We start from the raw sequence: 18,489 nt of genomic DNA on the forward strand, positions 1-18,489 counted from the left end.
TCCGCTCCGTATTTTTAATGTTCCACCTGCACTCGTCTGAATTGTCTTTTTGTTCAGTCACTGGCTGTTTCTCATCAGAACAAGCTTCCAGGGGAGCAGCGGCCCTGGGTGCCTTTGCCATTGCCAGCCCCCAACCTACGCCGCCTGGCGTAAGGAAGGCACTCGATGAATATTTACTGAATGAATGAATCAGCGATCAGAGACGCCCTCGTCCTTTCGCCCTGCCATTCCCACAGGGGGAAGAGGCTGCCAGGGCGGAACAGAATATGCCGCACTGCAGAGGAAGAAACAAGACGCCAGGGGTACAGCACCTTGGAAAACTACGTGTATTTTCTGAATTATTACTTTAAGCTCATGTCTTCAATTGGGTTTTAAATTTTTGAAGGAAAGGATCGTGGTCCCTGCGTCTGATTAGCAGACGGCTTCGTACGAATACCAAGAACAGTGGGGGCACTGGGATTGCAAAGCTGCCGCACTCTGCACACTTACTGTGTGGCAGGCATTGTGTTCATTACGCCATTTATAAAACTGTAAGTTAGGAATTACCGTTTCCATCTCTAAGACGAGGGCGCTGAGGGTCAGTGAACTAACTGTCTTAAGACCCACGGCCAGCTGGTACAGACGTCCGACCCAGGCCGTTCTGAGGCCACAGGCCTGGCTGGCGCTGAGTCACCGTGCTCACAATTCCACACCTTGAGCATGGTCAAGTGACACTAAACGTCACACTCAGTGTAAGAAAAGGACAGCATCTATAATAACTAAGAATTACAGTGAGACTCCCCAGAGACAAGCAAGCGATTCATGACCCGCAGTGTCTTTCACCCTCGGTCCTGCGCGGAGCTGGGTCGTACCTGACTTCCAGGTGCAGGACAAGCAGGCAGCGGTCGGCCATGTCCTGGAACGACCTGGCAAGCTCGCTCAGGGTCTGCGTGATCTGCTCGGACACTGGGGGGAGGTCCACGGTCACATGCCCATCCTGAGCCGGAGACAGCACTGAAAAAGAGGGGCGAGAACAACGGCAATCATTCCACTGGGTGCCTAGAGACTTTTTGGAAATGACATGCTATTTTGTCGCTCATCATATTCTTTTTACCAATTTGGGGAGTGCTGGTGTTGGCGGCATTAGACACATCCAAGACAGGATAGAAATGTTTCCATCCTTGATTAAAACCGGAAGCCCAGATGACTGTTTTGAATTCGCAGAATGACAAAAGCAGAACCTCAGAGTTGCAAGCGGCCTTAGCAGACATCCGGCCCGGCCACGTGGCCTGGGCCTGCGGCGTGCACAGTCTGCCAGTGGCTGCTCACCCACCACGCACGTGTCGGGGGGGAAGCGCAGGACCCTCTGGGGCAGCTGATTCCTTCTCTGAAAGCTCTGTCTACATCAGGCCGTATCTTCATCATGAAATTCTTTTATTTAGAAAACACTTTGTTCTATTTATTTTTAGAGACACAGAGGAAGAGAGGCAGAGAACAGAAACACTGATTTGGTGTTCCACGTATTTGCGCATTCACCGATTAATTCTTGCGTGTGCCCTGACTGGGGAGCAAACCCCCAACCTGGGGTACTGGCACGACACCCCAACTGACTGAGCTGCCCGGCCTGGTCTGTCCTCATTAACGTCTAATCACTGGTTCCATGACACTAATTGTGGCCTAGAGAGATGCCATGTACCAACGAGGAGGCAGAAATCAGATCCTGAAAAAATCAGACTCGTGGTCTGAGGTTCAAAGTTCTACAGCCTTATCATCAGGGGATACATTCCAAGGCCCCCAGTGGATGCCTGAAACCTTGAATGGTACCGTACCCTGTATACACTGGTTTTTCCTTACACTCGATTCCTTTTTATGTAAAGGAAGCCCTTATGGTGTCTCTTTGGCATGTCCAAATTGCCAGCACCTTCCATCTCTCATGTTTTGGGGCCATTGTGAAGTGAGATAAGGGCGACTCGAACACAAGCACTGTGATACCGGGACAGCGGGCCTGGTACCAGAGCAGGCCACCCACTGGGTGACTAATGGGAGGGGAGTGTGCCTCGGGGAGATGCTGGACGAACGGCTGAGTTGTGTCCCAGGGAGGGTGGAGCAGGGCCGAGGGAGATTTCATCACGCCACTCAGAACGGTGCACACCTCAAAACTTATGAATTGTTTATTTCTGGGATTTTCTATCTCATATTTTTGGATTGCCTGTGGGTAACTGAAACCGTGAAAAGCAAAGCCACAGATAAGGGGAAACTATTGTACTAATATCCCAAACTCTACCAAAGGCATTCTGGACAAATTACACCCAGAAAGTAAGATCTATATCTATATCTATAGCTATATACACACACATATATATATATCTTATAAATATATATCTCAACTTATTATAGAAATATATAATTTCATTATGTGTAACAACTGACCACTGACAAACTGTGCCATTAAAAAATATCCAAGTAGAGTAAGTTATTGGCAAGATAAGCAGCCAGGATAAAACTCCCAACGAATGAGGTAAGAACAGTTTAGAACAGCAACACTATACATTTTGCCTGACTGCAACCTACAGCAAAAACATAACATTTTAGTAAAGCAACATGGAAAATGAGGCCCAGATTTCTATCACAGAGCTGGCTTGTGAAGTTTTGAGGGCTCACTGAAGTTTACAAAGTTTTCTTAACGAGTAGGAATACACTGAGCCAAGAAACGCTGAGTGTGGCAAACGAAGGCAACAAAGACAATGAACTAGCCTTTAAATGTCAAGGGGAAATCTACAAAGAAGCAAGGCTGACAGATTCTACTGTTTGGGAGATTAGAGTCAAGATAGGAGGTTGCCAGACACACACATCCCCCTTGCACAAACCCTTTTAGAGGCTACGTGGTCAGATATTTATCTTGGGGATTGCTTCACATCGGCAGACCATGCATACATTGTGGGCTTTAAAAACACTAATACTTGATTCTTTTATTAAGATGTGCACTGCACTTGGAGCTGTTTTTTCTGATACTGGGGATGGGTCACACCAGATCATTCACGATACCCTTGTTCCTTGTAGCACCACGGCATAAAAGCAGGCACCTTCGAGATGCACAGCTAACTATCCGTAGCAATGCTGCTGCGGCTTTCTACACTGAACTGACTGGCCTACGAGGACACAGAATCTTGGTCTCTGGGCCAAACCCTGCTTGTTAGGTGAAGCAGCAGAGATTTCTGACTCTCCTTTGCTCACTCCGCCAGAGACTCTGGAAAGCTAAAAGCCTGCACTCCCACCCTTGCCTAACTGCTAGAGGTGGCTACACATCCCCGCATGGCCCATGACCCTCAAAGTAATAGATTCTTCTTTGGCAACTTGATCCAACGCCAGGCTAATTCTGCACCCCACCTTTTGACAGGGAGGCAGAATAAAACAAAAGTATATGGATTTGGTGCCACTGAAAATTTCTGGATTTTATTCTAAAAAAAAAGCCTTTGGTTCCACTTGTTCATCCTTCACTAATGCTCGGCCGGCCCCTTTTCCTCACTCAGCACATTCATGCCGCGCTCTCCCCAGGCCCTCTGTCCGTGCTGTTTTCTGTTACTCCTCCCTTGAGGACAGCCGATTCTTAGCAAGACTTGAAAAGAATTGTCAGCACTTGCTTTCTCTGGCGTCTTGCCTTCCGTGAACCATGTGCCATGATCTGGTTTCTGCCTTCGCCTCTTTGTGAAATAATTATCCTGATAATCGCCAGTGGTGGCCTAACTCCCAAACCCACTGGATGCTTTCCAGCATCGACCCCATTCAGCACGACTGGCCATTTCCTCCTGGAAATTCTGTTCCCTTTTGCCACGTTCCTCTGGGTGTCTTTTCACCTCCCTGACATTGTTTCCACAGTTTCCTTCACCCGTAAATGCCGGTCTTCCGAAGGATTTTTTTCTATTGGTCTCCCTTGTCATTCTGTACGTTCTCTTGAGTGAGCTCATACATTTTCATGGTTTTTGCTATTATCTAGGAATGGACGATGCCTAAACTTCATTTGATCAACTGTTTGCCAGCTAGCTTTTGCAGGGTATCCCACAGGCACCGCAAATGCAATGTGCTCGAAACTAAACTCATTATCTGTCTCCAGCACCTGCTCTTTATCCTGAATTCCCGGTAAATTCCCTGTCAATGCAGGAATCTCAGCTGCAGACATTAGGGTAATCTTTGCATCTCTTCTCTCCCTCACTCCCCTCAGCAGAGACCAATGTCTGCCAACTTTATATCATGCATGTTTTCTTAATGTATTTTGTCTTTTCTCCACCTACTGTCGTTTTCCTGGTTTAGCCCTGTTCTCTTCCATGGACTAGTCTCCCGACATCATGCTTTGTCCCTACCTTAATTCGATCCTCTACATTTAGGTAATTAAATAGGAGTTAGAGTTATTTATCTGAGACACACATTTGGCTATGTTAATTTTTTGTAAACACCAATGCTTTTTTTTTTAATTAAGCAGAACCAATACTTTAATTGACCAACATAACAGGACCAATAATTCACATAATAACAGATTAGTAAAGATCAGGACTGAGAAGGAACAACTTGCCATTTAAGACTATGACTTTCTCCTTGGTTTCTTGAGTATATTCTAGACACAGAGTGGGGATAAGGAAGTAGTTCATGATAGCTGGTTTCCTGGGCTATTCAAACCCTCGCAGAAGTACAGTTTAAGGCAACCCTGGCCAATGCCTACAGCCCAAGCACTTTCCCTAAGCACTGGGTTGTCTTTAGAAGTCACGTGGACTGCATGAGGCCGTCTTGCTGCAACTGAGACGTGGGCTCTCTCTTTTCCACTGATATCAAATCCCTGGCATATCCAACACCCAGCACCTCACAAGGCAAACCGACATCCTCGGAGAAGGGTGTCACGGAGAAGCAATCAGCAGAGTTCATTAGGGTGTCTCAAGTGGTTCCACATCCCAATATTAACTATACTGAAATCTGTTTAGGTCTTAAAATTAGTCAAAATTGGACTTATTCAGACCCAGAAGAGCATCTGTTTTCAAGGATGCAGCTGCTACACTTTCCATGGCAACTCACTGTGCCTTCTTTAACGGATTCATATGAGGGTGTCCTTGTGCATCTGCAATATTATCTAAAATTGTTACAACATGAGCTTAGACCGGTATCAGCTGCCATCAAAGTGATACATTGAAAAGGGAAGGATGGTTATCGCAGCAGGACAAGAAAGGTTAAATCTGCGAATTCGAACTTTTTAGCAGATAGAGCAAGACAATGAGGGATGATCCCAGGAGACTTTCTCGCTGGAAAACATTTTAGAAGATCACATTTCCGGTGCAAACGTTATTTGACTCCTCTTCCTCTCTGCCGAGAGAAATGAGGGACACCACAGAGTGATCTCTGCGTCAGCCTGGATGGAATTACTTCATCCCCAACCTTATGCAGAAAACTGTGGGGATAGCTCCTCCCTAACTCCTGGGGCAATGCGTCATTAGGTTTTATAAATAATTTTGAGATCCTCTGATTTTGTTACCTGGATGCTATTGAAAAAAACCAAACCAAAACGAAACAGGAATACTGAATAGGCTGGTGACATTAAGAATTACTGGGATGTACAGACTCAGTGGGGGCTGCGACAGGAAACCCCCACTCCGCCTCCCCCCCCTTGGCGAGTGCCTGTGGGATAGGCTACTCCCAAGCCTGACCCAGGGTAGATCTGAAAGTGTTAAACGCACTACAAAACCACGGTTCCAAGTTGGAACTTGAATGCCAGCTAGCTCTACCTTGACCTTCTTCGTTTTTCTGTACCGCGATCCTTACTTTTTGTTCATTCCCCTGAATTATTTGGCAAGCCTGTAGGAGCAAATCATGCCCCAACCCAGTGTTCTGCACACAGTAGACACTTCGTAAGCATTTGTTAAATAAATTATTTAACGATTAGCATCTAACTTGGATTTCTGTAGGATAGAGATGTCCTTCCCTCCTTATCCAAGTCAATGGCTCCAAATTCAAATCTCACCGTGACAGCCCTGGCCGGTGACTCAGTTGGTTAGTGTCCCTCTGACACACCTGGTAGCAGGTGCCATCCCGGGTCAGGGCGCATACAAGAATCAATCAGTGAACGCACAAACACATCACACAACAAACTGATGTTTCTCTCTGTTCCATCTCCCCCCCTTCTCTCTCTAAAAATCAATTAAAAAAATTTCACGGTGACACTTTTTGAGCACTCTTTCTCTTCCCTAAGGCACACTTTTTACACCTGGCTATTCTCTGCTAACAGTCCTGGCTTTAGCCAGTATTATCAACCCATTTATTCAGACACCCTTCCCCACCGTCCACATGATCTATAACCTAGTTTTAAGTTATTTTGCTATGTTTCTACATTAGGATGGGCCTTTTCTCTAAGAAACGTGTTTAGCAGGTTCTTTTTATTTTGCCTCCTATTTCAGAAGCAATGGCCCTTTTATCCCCAAGTAAGAACTATTTCTTTTTGGTTCAGATTTCCTCAGAAATTTTGGGTTTGAGCTAGCAAAGCCAATTGATTTTTGAAAGTCAAAATGCTGACTCAGATTGTTCCCTGACCCACAGAATTAGGACTGCAAAGAATGGGGACCCGGTGCGCATTGTCCAGACTAGACCCAGTCGGGCGTCCACGCACACGGCCAGCTCTGGAAGCACAGCCCGTTCCGAGACACAGCACCCAGCCCACGGCCCTTTTATGTCTAACAGCGTGTGCGGGGGCGCAAAGGCGCCTCACTGCTGCCTCGGACAGGGAGCTCTTCCGTCCATGCTCACAGCGGACAAAGGGCAAATGGGAGGAATGTCTTAAAAATCTGGGTGGGGAAAAGTGGAAGAGATTCCACTTCTCATGGCCAGGAAGGAAGAAAGAGATAAGGACGGGGACCCTAGAGGGGAAGGGGAAGGTGTCTTACTTATATCTGCATTTCCAGGGTCTGGTCACCTGACTGGTAACACACTCATGGTGAAAATGCACACTTCCTGTGAGTGCAGGAGGCGAAGACATGTTTTCTGTGGTGCCATGTTTTACTGCAGTGGTCACGGGTTCTGCCTTTTTCCCCCGTTGAGCCCACGACTTGTGGGCAACATGACTTCTCAGTGTTCTTTGGAGCATCTCCCGCTCATTCCTTTTACTCTTTCCTCCCACATTCTCATGTTACCCCACTTACACAGAGTAACTCGTGGGGAGGAGAAGATATGCCTATTACACCCACTGCCCAGGTGAGGACTCGAATGGTCAGTACCACCTATGTGAGAATGCATTATCATAAGGCCACGCCCTCCCCCAAGACCAAATTCTTTTATAAAGAATTTAACTTTAAGGATCCTGATTAATTTGCATCTCTATGAAGCCATACTCTTGGAAAAAATGTTATTTATGATTCCACTTATTCATGCATTCATGGTTGATTCCTGTATGTGCCCTGACCGGGGATCAAACCCACAGCCCTGGTGCATGAGGATGTCATTCTAACCAACCGAGCTGCCAGGCCAGGGCCTGAAACCATACTTTTCCCTGTTGCTGCCCAGAGAAATAAAATTCATTCGTTCACTTTTTATTTCCTCTAGAACACAGTTCTTAACAACTCTAAGGCTCTTTTCCTCAGTTACGCAATGCAGAGTTGCTGTGAGGACCGAATTGGGGGGGGGTGGAGAGGGGGCTTGGCCCCTAACAAGGCGCCTGCCACAGGACCAGAGACCGCCCTCTGAACTCCAGGCACGACCCTCCTCCCTCTCGTGGGACACGTTGCCCCTCGTGCTGCACTTGCCTAGGCAGCCCTGGCAGAGTGTGAGATCCTTGGGAATAGAAGCAATACCTTTATTCTTCTTGTTGCCTTTCACAGCCTACAGCTCTTCCTTACACCCAACAATAATGCCTGTTGAATTTAATCTTTAAGGACAAACCAAAGAATTTCATATCTTATTTTTTCATTATATCTTCACAATGGCTTTAACCTAACATCTGCCAAACAGTTCACTGGCCTGGAACATTATTCTACTTCAGGGTAAGCAACTAAGCTCCAGAAAGGTGACGGGCGTTTGAACCCGAAGAATCATTCCAAATATCGACCTATGTAGTGGGAACAAAGGAGATTCGTGTAAGGTGCATTGTGAGGAGCCAAATAAAAACCGAGATGAAGAGAAGAGCTCTTTCCTTAGGCTACCACAGGATGAGAGGCCAATTCTGAACCCTGGCACACACGCATCGGGGCGCTGTTCTGCAGAGGGAAAACCACGTCCAGTTAACCACAAAGCAGGGCTCCGTGGCAGTAACAAGCCTGAGCAAGCCCTGGTCCTCCAAGGCTTTCGCCTTTGGGCTCCTCCCTCTGCACAGTGCAAACCAGCAGACACAGACGTGGCTTTTCCACGTTGTCCATGACAGGGCAGACAGACTGCAATGTCTCTGGGACTTGGGGGGGAACATTAATATTGACTTTCCTTTTATTCTCAATAATCCTCCCTGAGGCTTTGTAAAAACCCAATTATCTACTCAAAAGGTGAGTAGTGTAGCCAAATCAACCCCTGCTGGACATGAAAGTTTCTAGAAATGGGGGGAAAAGATAACAAACAGCACCTGTCCTGTTGAAAGGCACAATTGTGGAGCCATATTAGATTTCCAGGGACTTTGTAAGCCTTTTGTGTTTCTGTGAAACCCCGCATCAAAGAGCATCTTGAAGTGTGGACAAATACTTAACCAGATATTTCAGGTGAATAAGCAATACAGATTTTTACAGAATTTTAGAGGCAAAAATATTATATGGCAAGGAGATAACATCTATCTCTCATTAAAACAGCACCCTTCCAGCTTCAGCATTTGTAAACCTTCTAAAGAGCCTCAGTGGACAGTTTATTCACTGTGCAATTTGGAAACTTAAGGCCCATTGACAAATGGTGAAGCTGAACCAAACAGAAATGAAGCACGTTTTCTGATATGACACAGCAAATAAGTGTCGCAAATAAAGACAGAACCAAAGGATGCAAATTTAAACTCCCATCTGGGGTCTTCCTTCAAGTTATCTTTTTCCAGCGGCCTTTTGTCCTGAGTTCCCTGTCTAGGCAGCTGCATCATTCACGACTTTAGACCCAGGATGAAGAAGAATCATTACCTTCTCGGCTGGGAGCGAGGGCAACCTCACTGTTCTCCTTGGATCCCCAGTATACGCTGCGGCTTCTGGAGCCAGCAGGTGGCTGTCAAGTACAGCGAACAGGAAGGTGCCCCTTGGAGACAGACGGCCCTGAGTTCAAATTCTGACTTTCTCAGAGCATTTGGGGCAAATGTCTCTGCAATAGACTCTCCATGTGTAAAAGGATCATCAGACTTAACTAACAGGACCCTGATGATTCAATGAGAACATACATAAACACTTACAGTGGCGTTAAATGTCCAAGTGCTTCCTGTACGTTACTACTGCTTCTATCATTTATTGTATATACATGTATTCAATAACTAAATAATAAACCTCAGTCTTCTCCGCCTCCATTTATAGCCTTATGTAGGCTTTGGAGCAATTAGACGAGCTTTATACATGTAATGACCAGTCCTGATGGGCCGCTGGGACTGCAGAGCACAGCTGGCTGAACCCAAGAATCCCTGGTCACTCAGATCCTGTCAGTGTGGGGACAACACAGAGACAGCTAACTTATCTGGAGACAGCACTGAACTTGCCACCAAGTGCGCAATTGCCAAGACAGGGTGCGTAGTTGGTTGGCACCGGCTTCCTTGGAGGCGTGGTGGGAGTGAGAAAGAGGCAGAGTTCAGGTGCCGACACTCGGTGCGGGATTTGCAGGAGTGAGTCTGGTTAAAGGAATTTCCAGTCAGTGAGAACGAGTGAGGCCACTTCTCCAGTATGTGGTAAAGGTAACGATCCTTGAGAGCTTGACCAGACGCTCTGCGCAGGCGACGTGGGTGCACTGGTGGCGTACGCGCGGTGATTAATGCCTTGTGAAGGTTAATAAGATGCAGCCACATTTCTGTCTTTCTGCATTAGTAACACATGAATACTGTTCGCGCATCCAATCCAGTGTTGCTAAATAATCCCTAGAATAATTAACAGTTCATAGAGAATCAAGTTTCCTAAAAACCAAAAGATAAATAATCTGTTTCTGTGCCGGTTAAAGGTAAGTTACATAGAAAAGCAATCATTTTATCTGTCAGGTGATTCTATAATTTCAGAATACTGCCTCGAAATCTAAAGAATTTTCTCCCCCTAAGTACAAAGATATGAGTGTTCTTATTAATTATGAACCTGATTTCCCTAAGACAACATTTCTTTTTGACTGGCCACTTATGTATAGGCTCAGAAAGTGGTTAAATTCTGACTCAACCACTTATTAACTAAATAACCTCAGGCAAACTGTTAAAGCTGTGAATGAGCAATAATAATTTCTGTCTAGGAGGATCACTGTATGAATTCAATGAGATAAAACACACGAAGCATTTAGAACAGTGTCTGGCATGCAGTAAGTGCTCAGTAAATCTAAGTTATTGTTCTTAGATCTCCTGGCGGGGACCCTGGAAGACTGAAACTCCTGACTTATCTCACTGCTCATCAAGACACCTTGCAAAAAACTGGAGCACTGTGGGCTTAGCTGCTCACATGGCCAGGGAACAGAGGGCAAACAATATGTGGATATATTGAGACATTTACACTATGTAAACTCATGACCATCTGACTTTAAGGTAAGGAACCACAAAACTACCAGAACACAGCAGGATTCTGGAAATGGGCAGTGAGGACAAGCAGGAGAAAAAGGGGATTAAGAAGGGTGGCAGGTTTAAATTTTATCTTGATACCAAAGGAGAAGAACTTGAGTTGCCAGTTTAATTAATACAAGAGGTGGCATTTCAGGCAGGTGATTTGGGGAAAAGCAAGGAATGACGGTGCCAGGGCCAAAGCAGCCTTCCCCACACTGTTCTGAGGGCGGCAGGGAGGGGATCTCTGTTTTCCAGGAAAGGATGCGGGCGTGGGTCTTCAGCGAAGAGACCTTAGGAGTCACTCTAGCAGTGAGAAAGGACATTGGGGAAAACTGAGACACTGTTTCTGTTTTTGAGAGATCGGGTCCGCCTTACTCAAAAGGGGCCTGAGGGGTCCTATTTATATTTATATTTTGATTCAGCATGTACTTCACGGTCACAGCTTATTTTCCTGCTGCCACAGGCACTGTGAGGAGAGCAGAGAAGAAATACACGTGGGAGTGTGTCCACAGGTGGAGCAAGGGAGTAATGACTGTGAATCCACACGGCCATGACATTTTGACCTGAAATGATCGCAATTACTTTCACTCAAGGAGACAAAAATTGTGTTATAAATTATTTCAATACACACATAGAGACACTGACAAGTTAGGACTTTTATTCAGGCCAAAACAGCTGAATTGGGCTTATTTTGGAAAGATGGTTTTTATATTTACTACCATAGGAGATGTGTGATTTTATTTGCTTCCTTGGGAATATATGCCCCTTGCTAATACCCTACATTAAATTTACTATAGAAAGTGAGACGGGAAAATACCTTGTGCCCTTGTCTACCGTCAACTCAGCATCACCTTCAGCCACTTTCCTGGAAGCTGGGGACTATTGGAATATGAATACTGTATACATAAATTATAGGAACTATATTTTCCAGCTTCTGGCCAGCAGGGTTTGGGGTTTAGATTCTGGGAAAGGTGTTCCCCAAAGAGAAGAGGACGGCATTGTTTTCCGAGGCAAGCGGGTGGCCCGTAGCAGCGCTCCTGCAGCGGCTGCTTCCTCACTGCAGGTGGTGCGACTCTGGGCGCTTTGCCTACACTTTCCTCCTTTCCAGCAAGCCAGAAGCCGCTTCCATCTAACTACACTGTCAAAGCCATTTACACAGTTTTTAAAGCATCTAATCCTACATATTAAATTCCTTCTTGCTTGAGGAACCTAGAGGTGGTTTCTGTTTTCCTGACAGCCATAAGAAATAAATAAAACATTCTGCTCATGAACTCTTTCTGAGCAAAGGCAACTCAGATCTCAAAGAACTCCTGGAGCCGGAAGGAGTGGGGTGAAGGGTCACTAAGAATGTGCCTCCCTCCTGGACGCTTTACCCACAGGCTTGTCTCACATTCCACGTGCCTGCTATGTACGCATCTGTGGCTACGGGTCTCTGCTTCCCTACTCATGGTCTTCCATGTGAGCTCGCTGGAGAGTTCTCTGGATGCTACACAACAGTGTGGTGGTTGAAAGTACAGACTGTGGAAGAGGCATCATGGAAGAATTCCAATTCTGGGTCCATAATCTAATAACTTAATGGGTCCTTGGGTAAGTTATTTCCATCTCTCTGTGCCTCAGTCTCCAGTATATAAAAGTGGAGATAATTACGGCATCTACGTCATGGGTTACTGTGAGGCTTTAATGAGACAGAGAGAGAGATAAAATACACACTAGCATATTTAATATTATTTTACATGTTTGGTTGATATTTTATGCCTCGAGTCTTCCCCCCCACTATGAACTACATTCTCTTTGAAAAGTTCTAACCATGGGAATCACACCTTTATTTTCCCCAAATGACTGAATGTTTAACTTTCTGAAAACTAACCACCCAACTGTGCCTGGTGTTTCCTTTCTTTGCTGTGTAAACTGCAGTATGATAAGGGGACATTCTCTGAAGACTACAAAAATTTTTACTTTCCTAGTAAATGCTTACTTTTGGTCTAATTAGGGACTACAGGATATTTGGTCTCCACATTTATTCCTCTTGAGAAGAAAAAAAATCACCCAAAAGACAGGTCAAAAAACTTACTTCTCATCTTATTTTGGTTGAATTGGACTCGTATCTGTGGGGCTAGGGGACACGGTCCTCCTCCTCCCCACGACTGAGGGCTGCTCAGACTGCCACTGGCCCGAAGGACTGCGTATTGTTTGGGGAGTGGACTGTAACTCCCTCCCTATCTCTGTTTGGGAGCAGCTTCTTGACCTTTTACACACTGAGGTTTAGAATCACATGTAAGATACGTGCCTTCTTTGTTTGGGACCCCTTAAAACAAGTCTCGGAGCTGAGGTGGGGGTGCCATGTCTCTCACACCGACCATAATGTGAGTCGTAAATGGTACGTCCACATGTGCTAGTCCTGTGGGTGGACTGTTCCCAATATAACGTAAGCTCCCTGGGTTGGGGCTTCTGCATGACACCATCACTGCTGTCATCGTGTCCGAGACATCATTATAACAACAAAGCATCCCTCACACGGCCAGGTGGCTCTGCTGGGTGGGGCGCCGTCCCATAACCAAATGGTCGCCAGTTTGATTCCCAGTCACGGCACAGGCCTGGGTCTGGGCACACACAGGAGGCAAGTGATCGATGCTTCTCTCTTGCATCGATGTTTCTCTCTGCCCCTTCCTTTCTCTCTAAAACGCAATGAAATAAAATGTTGCCACGTGAAGATTTAAAAAAAAGTGTCCTCCACGGCCTACATCTCATTAGGTGGTCTGTAGTTCTTACATCAGTATCGCTTGCTTCCTCCTCTCATGTTTGTTTTCACCTTAATGTGTTGTTTCTAACCTCTTCTCAGAGAGGTGAGTTGCCACAGAACATTTCTCACATCTGCCCAGTAGCAAGAAGGGTTGCTACACAGCCGTGCTTTCCTTCCTAGGAGACATGAAATTCAAAAGAAATTGCACAGGAATTTCTACAGGGTTTTCATTTCTTTGGGTGCTACAAAGGGCGCATTTGGCACTTTGACATTATTTTAGGTGAAAGCCCTCATGCACAGAGCAAAGATGTTAAGAAGGAGCAGGGGAGGGGAAAAGGCACCGAGGCGAGAGAAAACAGGCTGTGATCGCGATGAAGCAATGCTGATATTTCAAGTTCGTTAAAATGTGACTGTAATTGTTTTTGTTGTTGCTACTTTACCTTTAAATTTTTAGCAAAGATTTATTTTCCAATTATAATTGGCATATAATATTGCATTAGGTTCAGGTGATTAGACATTTATATACTTTATGAAGTGACCACCCTGATAAGTCTGGTACTCAATGGGCACCACACATAGCTATTACAATATGACCGACTATATTGCAAATGCTGTGCTTTACTTATTTTTATCAGGTAAAAAAAAAAAAAACAACTTAATGATAAGAGAAGTAAAAGATTTTCTAATCCAGAAAGTAAAAAGCAAACAACACCAAAACAGAGTTTTAGAAGGAAATAAGTAAAGTCTTTGAGTTGAAAAATTGGGAAAAATCTGTCATACGAGAAAGCGGAAGTCACGGTGGACAGACCAATTGTCTACAATGAAGGTCACTGAAGAAGGGAAGGTGTAGAATATGAGAAGGAAAACGTCAGAGAAGCAGGTAAAATTTCTTGTTATTTTAATGAAAAGTAATGTGTCTCCAAGATTGATACCCCCTACTCTGTCACTGGCTAGGCACGGTTCACACTTTTATGCTTCAGTATTTCCATCTGTGAAAGGGGAATAAAACTCTCACTCAGAAAATAACTGTGGAGACTAACCAATGGATGTCTACAGTATAAATGACGACTATTCAGTGCTGGGGAGTTTCTGCTGTGGACACAACAGGGAAATCCAAGGGAAAGGGCAGAAGCGTGAAAATGGACAGAATGACCCCAGAGTTTCCCGGGTACCCCTGGATGTCCGTCCAGATGCAGGGGACAGGCTGCCCAGCAGAGCTCACACAGGATGGTAAACTAATCTGAGATGAGCTGCGACAAGCAGGGCCGACCCATCCCCATCAGGTTGGTAAACAGTACTGATGAAGAGAGAGCAGACGGCCGCTGGTGATAAAGCAGCAGCCAACGCTCTGTTAGTTTTTCATTCTGGGAGTTAATGTCCATTATGGCGCGTGTACACTAACCAGTAATGAATTGTTTCCTTTGAACTGCCCCCGGGGTACTCCTCCCTGCCTGCGCAAGAAGGCCTACATTTCACATGGAAATTAGCACTTTTAAGGAAGCAATAACTCCTTCAAAAGACGCCTCTTTTCAATTCCTTTCTGCAAACATCTGGCCTTATGAAAATTTGCCTCTTTTCTTCCTTTCTTCTTCCCGCCCACCAATCTATCCAATAGGAATTAAAGGAAAAAGGGGCGAAAACAATCCTTCGTAAAATTTGATACTGAGACATATCTGATTTATTTCAGGGCCCAAATTTGAGCTGGGAATATTTAAAAAAGCAACAAGTCTGAAGTCCTGGTAGTCTTCTACAGGAATCGAGAGGAACCAGTCTCTTGCTGGTCACTCTTTCACACTGAGCCTGATGACTGGGTGCTCTCTACTTGTCAGGGGCCTCCAGCCCTTACCCGCCCGGCAGGGGTAGACAGTCAGGCCTGGGCCTCTATCCGAGGCGCAGACCCTTGTTTCGTTTCCCTGGGGTTTACAGCCACCAGAGCTCAGCAAGAGGTGCACAGTTAAGAGCTGAGGTTCTCTTTCCAGCCCTCAGCCAGCCTCCCTGTGCAAACTCCATCTAGAAAACCTGTTTTCTGGGAGACGCGTCGAAACAGCCAAGTGTACACGGATAAGACAAAACTAGGTTTAGCTAAAAGCCTGACAATAAAACGTTATTTCTTCAACTTAGCTGGCTTTCTTTTTTAATATTAAAAAGTTAATATTGAGGAGGTTGCGCTGTATTCTGATGTACAGAACCAGAGGAGAAGCCGGGAAGTCTGCCTTCCATGACTGACTCTCTTGCTCATTTTCCTACCAGGGTTTTGGATTTATTTTCTTCCCTCAAGATTTCTATACTGCCTATTTTCCTCAGAACTTGGAGTTCTTTCTCATACATTATCTCCTATTATTAGCCCTGCAGATTTTAATTAAAAAGGTTTCACAGGGGCACACATACATAACAAAAACAATCTCACACGATATATGACAAGTCTCTATTTCTAAATATAACGTTCTTAACATTCATCCCTTCAAGATGCACTACCTTTTTCTTTTCTCTGTCTTCGATATTTCCCAGGTAGCTGTGTTAAAAATGAAACAAAAACTCCACATTCATTTAGCGACTCATCTGCCTGCCTGCCCTATGCGGGTAGCTCCCGTCTCATGCAGACAATGGCCCCCCTAAGCTGTGAGGCCCCCGATGGCTGGGACCACGTACCTTTTGCTCACCACGGAATCTTCACGTCCAGTTGAGTCCCAGAGCACAATGAAGGACTAAAGTGACAGAATGAATGAAGGGACAATATCCTGTCCTGCTCAACGACAATTTCACCCTCCTATTTCCCTTCATGGAAGTTCTCACTGCTTTCTGTTTAGATACCTAATATCATGGATTCTTCTCTGAACATTGGAGTATAAGACCAGTCTTTCCCCCACATCCTTGACCCTGGAGTTACCCGACAGTTTGGCATCTGCAACATCTACTATGTGTTACTTTCCTGTCATTCCTTGCCTTCCCTGCGGAAACACCCCCAAATGCTGGCATTTCTTCTGCTCCTGGACTGTGTCTAGTCTAAAGAGACGTTCCTAAGAGGTCAAGTTCCTGGGCTCCTCAGTGAAAAGCACTTTAGAGCTTATTATATTATCATAGTACATAAGTGAGGCTGCTGGTTTTCTTTTTGGCCAATCGGCATTTATCGAACACTTAGAGTACAGTCTAAAATGTGCCTTAACACTAAAAGGCATTCACAGAGTTCTTTTTTGTTTAATTTCTGAGTCTTTCCATGTTCTGAGCCCTTTAAATGTTGTAGACCAGCCCCGGCCCCTGCCATGGCAACCTTTCTGAGTTATCTGATGCAGGGCAGGGGGATGAGGCCCAGCTGCAGGGGTGACTGGCCGGCGGTCACCTGGGGAAACTGGCCCCATGGGCAGTAGCCCCAGGCTGCAATGTCCCTTCCCAGGGAGAGGGACAAGGCCTGCCACCTTCGAGTCTCAGAGCCATGCCTGTGTAGCACGTGAAAACATATTGAAACCCTCTTCAGATCATAATGCATCTGCTCTAAGAGGCTGAATGAGAGCTGCCGGAGGAACGTTAGCTGCGAATCCCCTAACTTGAGTGCAATTAAAATCCCAGCCACAGTGCGGAATTAATGTAGCCCTTTGCATTTTAAATACATATTTTAATTAAATGACACCCATCTGTAGAATATGAGACTGCATTTTTATTGAGGATTTCAAATGATATAATCTGTTCCTCTGAAGCGTAAATGGCTTGGTTCATGTTTCCAGAAACCTCAAAAGAATTACACAGTTTGGGCAGAAGCACATGTGGGGACACTCCATTTTCCTAAAATTTAAATCTGTTTCACCAGCATGGGAAGTGCTGTTCATGTGGTAAGATTTAGACTGTGCATGAAAGTGACAGAAAATAAAAGCAGAGCCCTTCGAACGTCTTGGATCATTTCTGTGGAGAGTCTGTGAGGAGGAAAGACGAGGTCAAGGGCGGTTCATCTCTGCCCTGGCTGGAGCTATGCAGCCGTGGAGGGAATCTTTTAACTCATTTAATCTAATGAGAAGCTTCATCTAAGGCAAAAGGTACGAACCTAACTCCTAAAATACAGAAAGCACAGTGACTGGGAATTGCGTAATTACTTCTGACAAAAGATTCTGAGAAGAATAAAGTTCCTAGGAAACCGAACTACTCTGATGACAGTAGAGAGCAAATGCATTCTTCCTGTTTACAACTGTCACTCAGTGTCTCTGTCTGATGTATGTTTTTTCACCTGCCTCTTCACATTCAGTGTGTTTTTCAGGAAGATAAAGACCCAGAGGAGGCAGGAGGTAACCTGGATTCCAGACCTGGTTGTGGCCTCGCTCTGACCTGTGACCTTGGGAGAGTCCAAAGTTTGGCTCAGTTTGGCTGTCCTTAAGTGCAGGAATGTGGCCAAGTGGCCTCCAGGGTGGACACCCAAGTCCGAATGCACGGATTTAAATCCTGCGGCCGCCGCTCTCTTTGACCTTTCTCTGCCTCACCTTCATCCTCTAAGTGAGGACATCCACCACCTCCTCAGTGGCCACTGTAAGGACGAGACAAGACGACACAGTGGGGCCTGCCTCGTGCCCGGCTGGTGCTGATAAATGCCAGGTGTCACTGCAGCCGAAAGAGTCAGGTCTGGGAGTCACAATGCCCCAGGTTCTAGTCTTGGCTTTGCCACCTACCACGTGCATTGATATTAGACAAGTTACCCAATCTTTTGCACCTTACTTTTGTCATCTGAAAAATGGACACGATAATCCCGACTGTAGTAGATTCCCATTGCTCTTGCGACAAACTACTACAAATGTTGTCATTTGAGCACAAAGGTATTATCTTATAGGTGTGGAGATGAGACATGTGACGTGGGTCTCACTGGAGGGCAAACTGGCTCTTTGCCTTCTCACCTCGGAGAGGCTGCCCACAGCCTTGGCTTGTGGCCCCTTCCTCCGTCTTTAAAGCCAACGGTGAAAAGTAGCATCTTTCTCACACTGTATGACTCAGAACTCCTCATCTGTCTCTCCCTCTTCTACTTCTGATGACCCTTGTCATTGCACTGGGCTCACCTGGGTGACCCAGACACCCTTCCCTACCTTAAGGTGAGCTG

At 45.6% G+C, this 18,489-nt stretch overlaps 1 protein-coding gene across 1 annotated transcript in view; it reads right to left on the reverse strand.

Annotated features, from left to right (window-relative positions):
• The window catches only part of EXOC4 (exocyst complex component 4), a 678,192-nt gene that overhangs the window by 57,688 nt on the left and 602,015 nt on the right, over positions 1-18,489 (reverse strand). Inside the window, exon 15 of the mRNA XM_037165795.2 lies at positions 852-993. Coding sequence (XP_037021690.2) covers positions 852-993 — 142 coding nt within the window. The remainder of the gene's footprint in view (positions 1-851; positions 994-18,489) is intronic.

The sequence above is a fragment of the Artibeus jamaicensis genome, unplaced genomic scaffold, assembly GCF_021234435.1.
Source record: "Artibeus jamaicensis isolate MK-2021 breed Jamaican fruit bat unplaced genomic scaffold, CSHL_Jam_final scaffold_3307, whole genome shotgun sequence".
Lineage (NCBI taxonomy): Eukaryota > Metazoa > Chordata > Mammalia > Chiroptera > Phyllostomidae > Artibeus > Artibeus jamaicensis.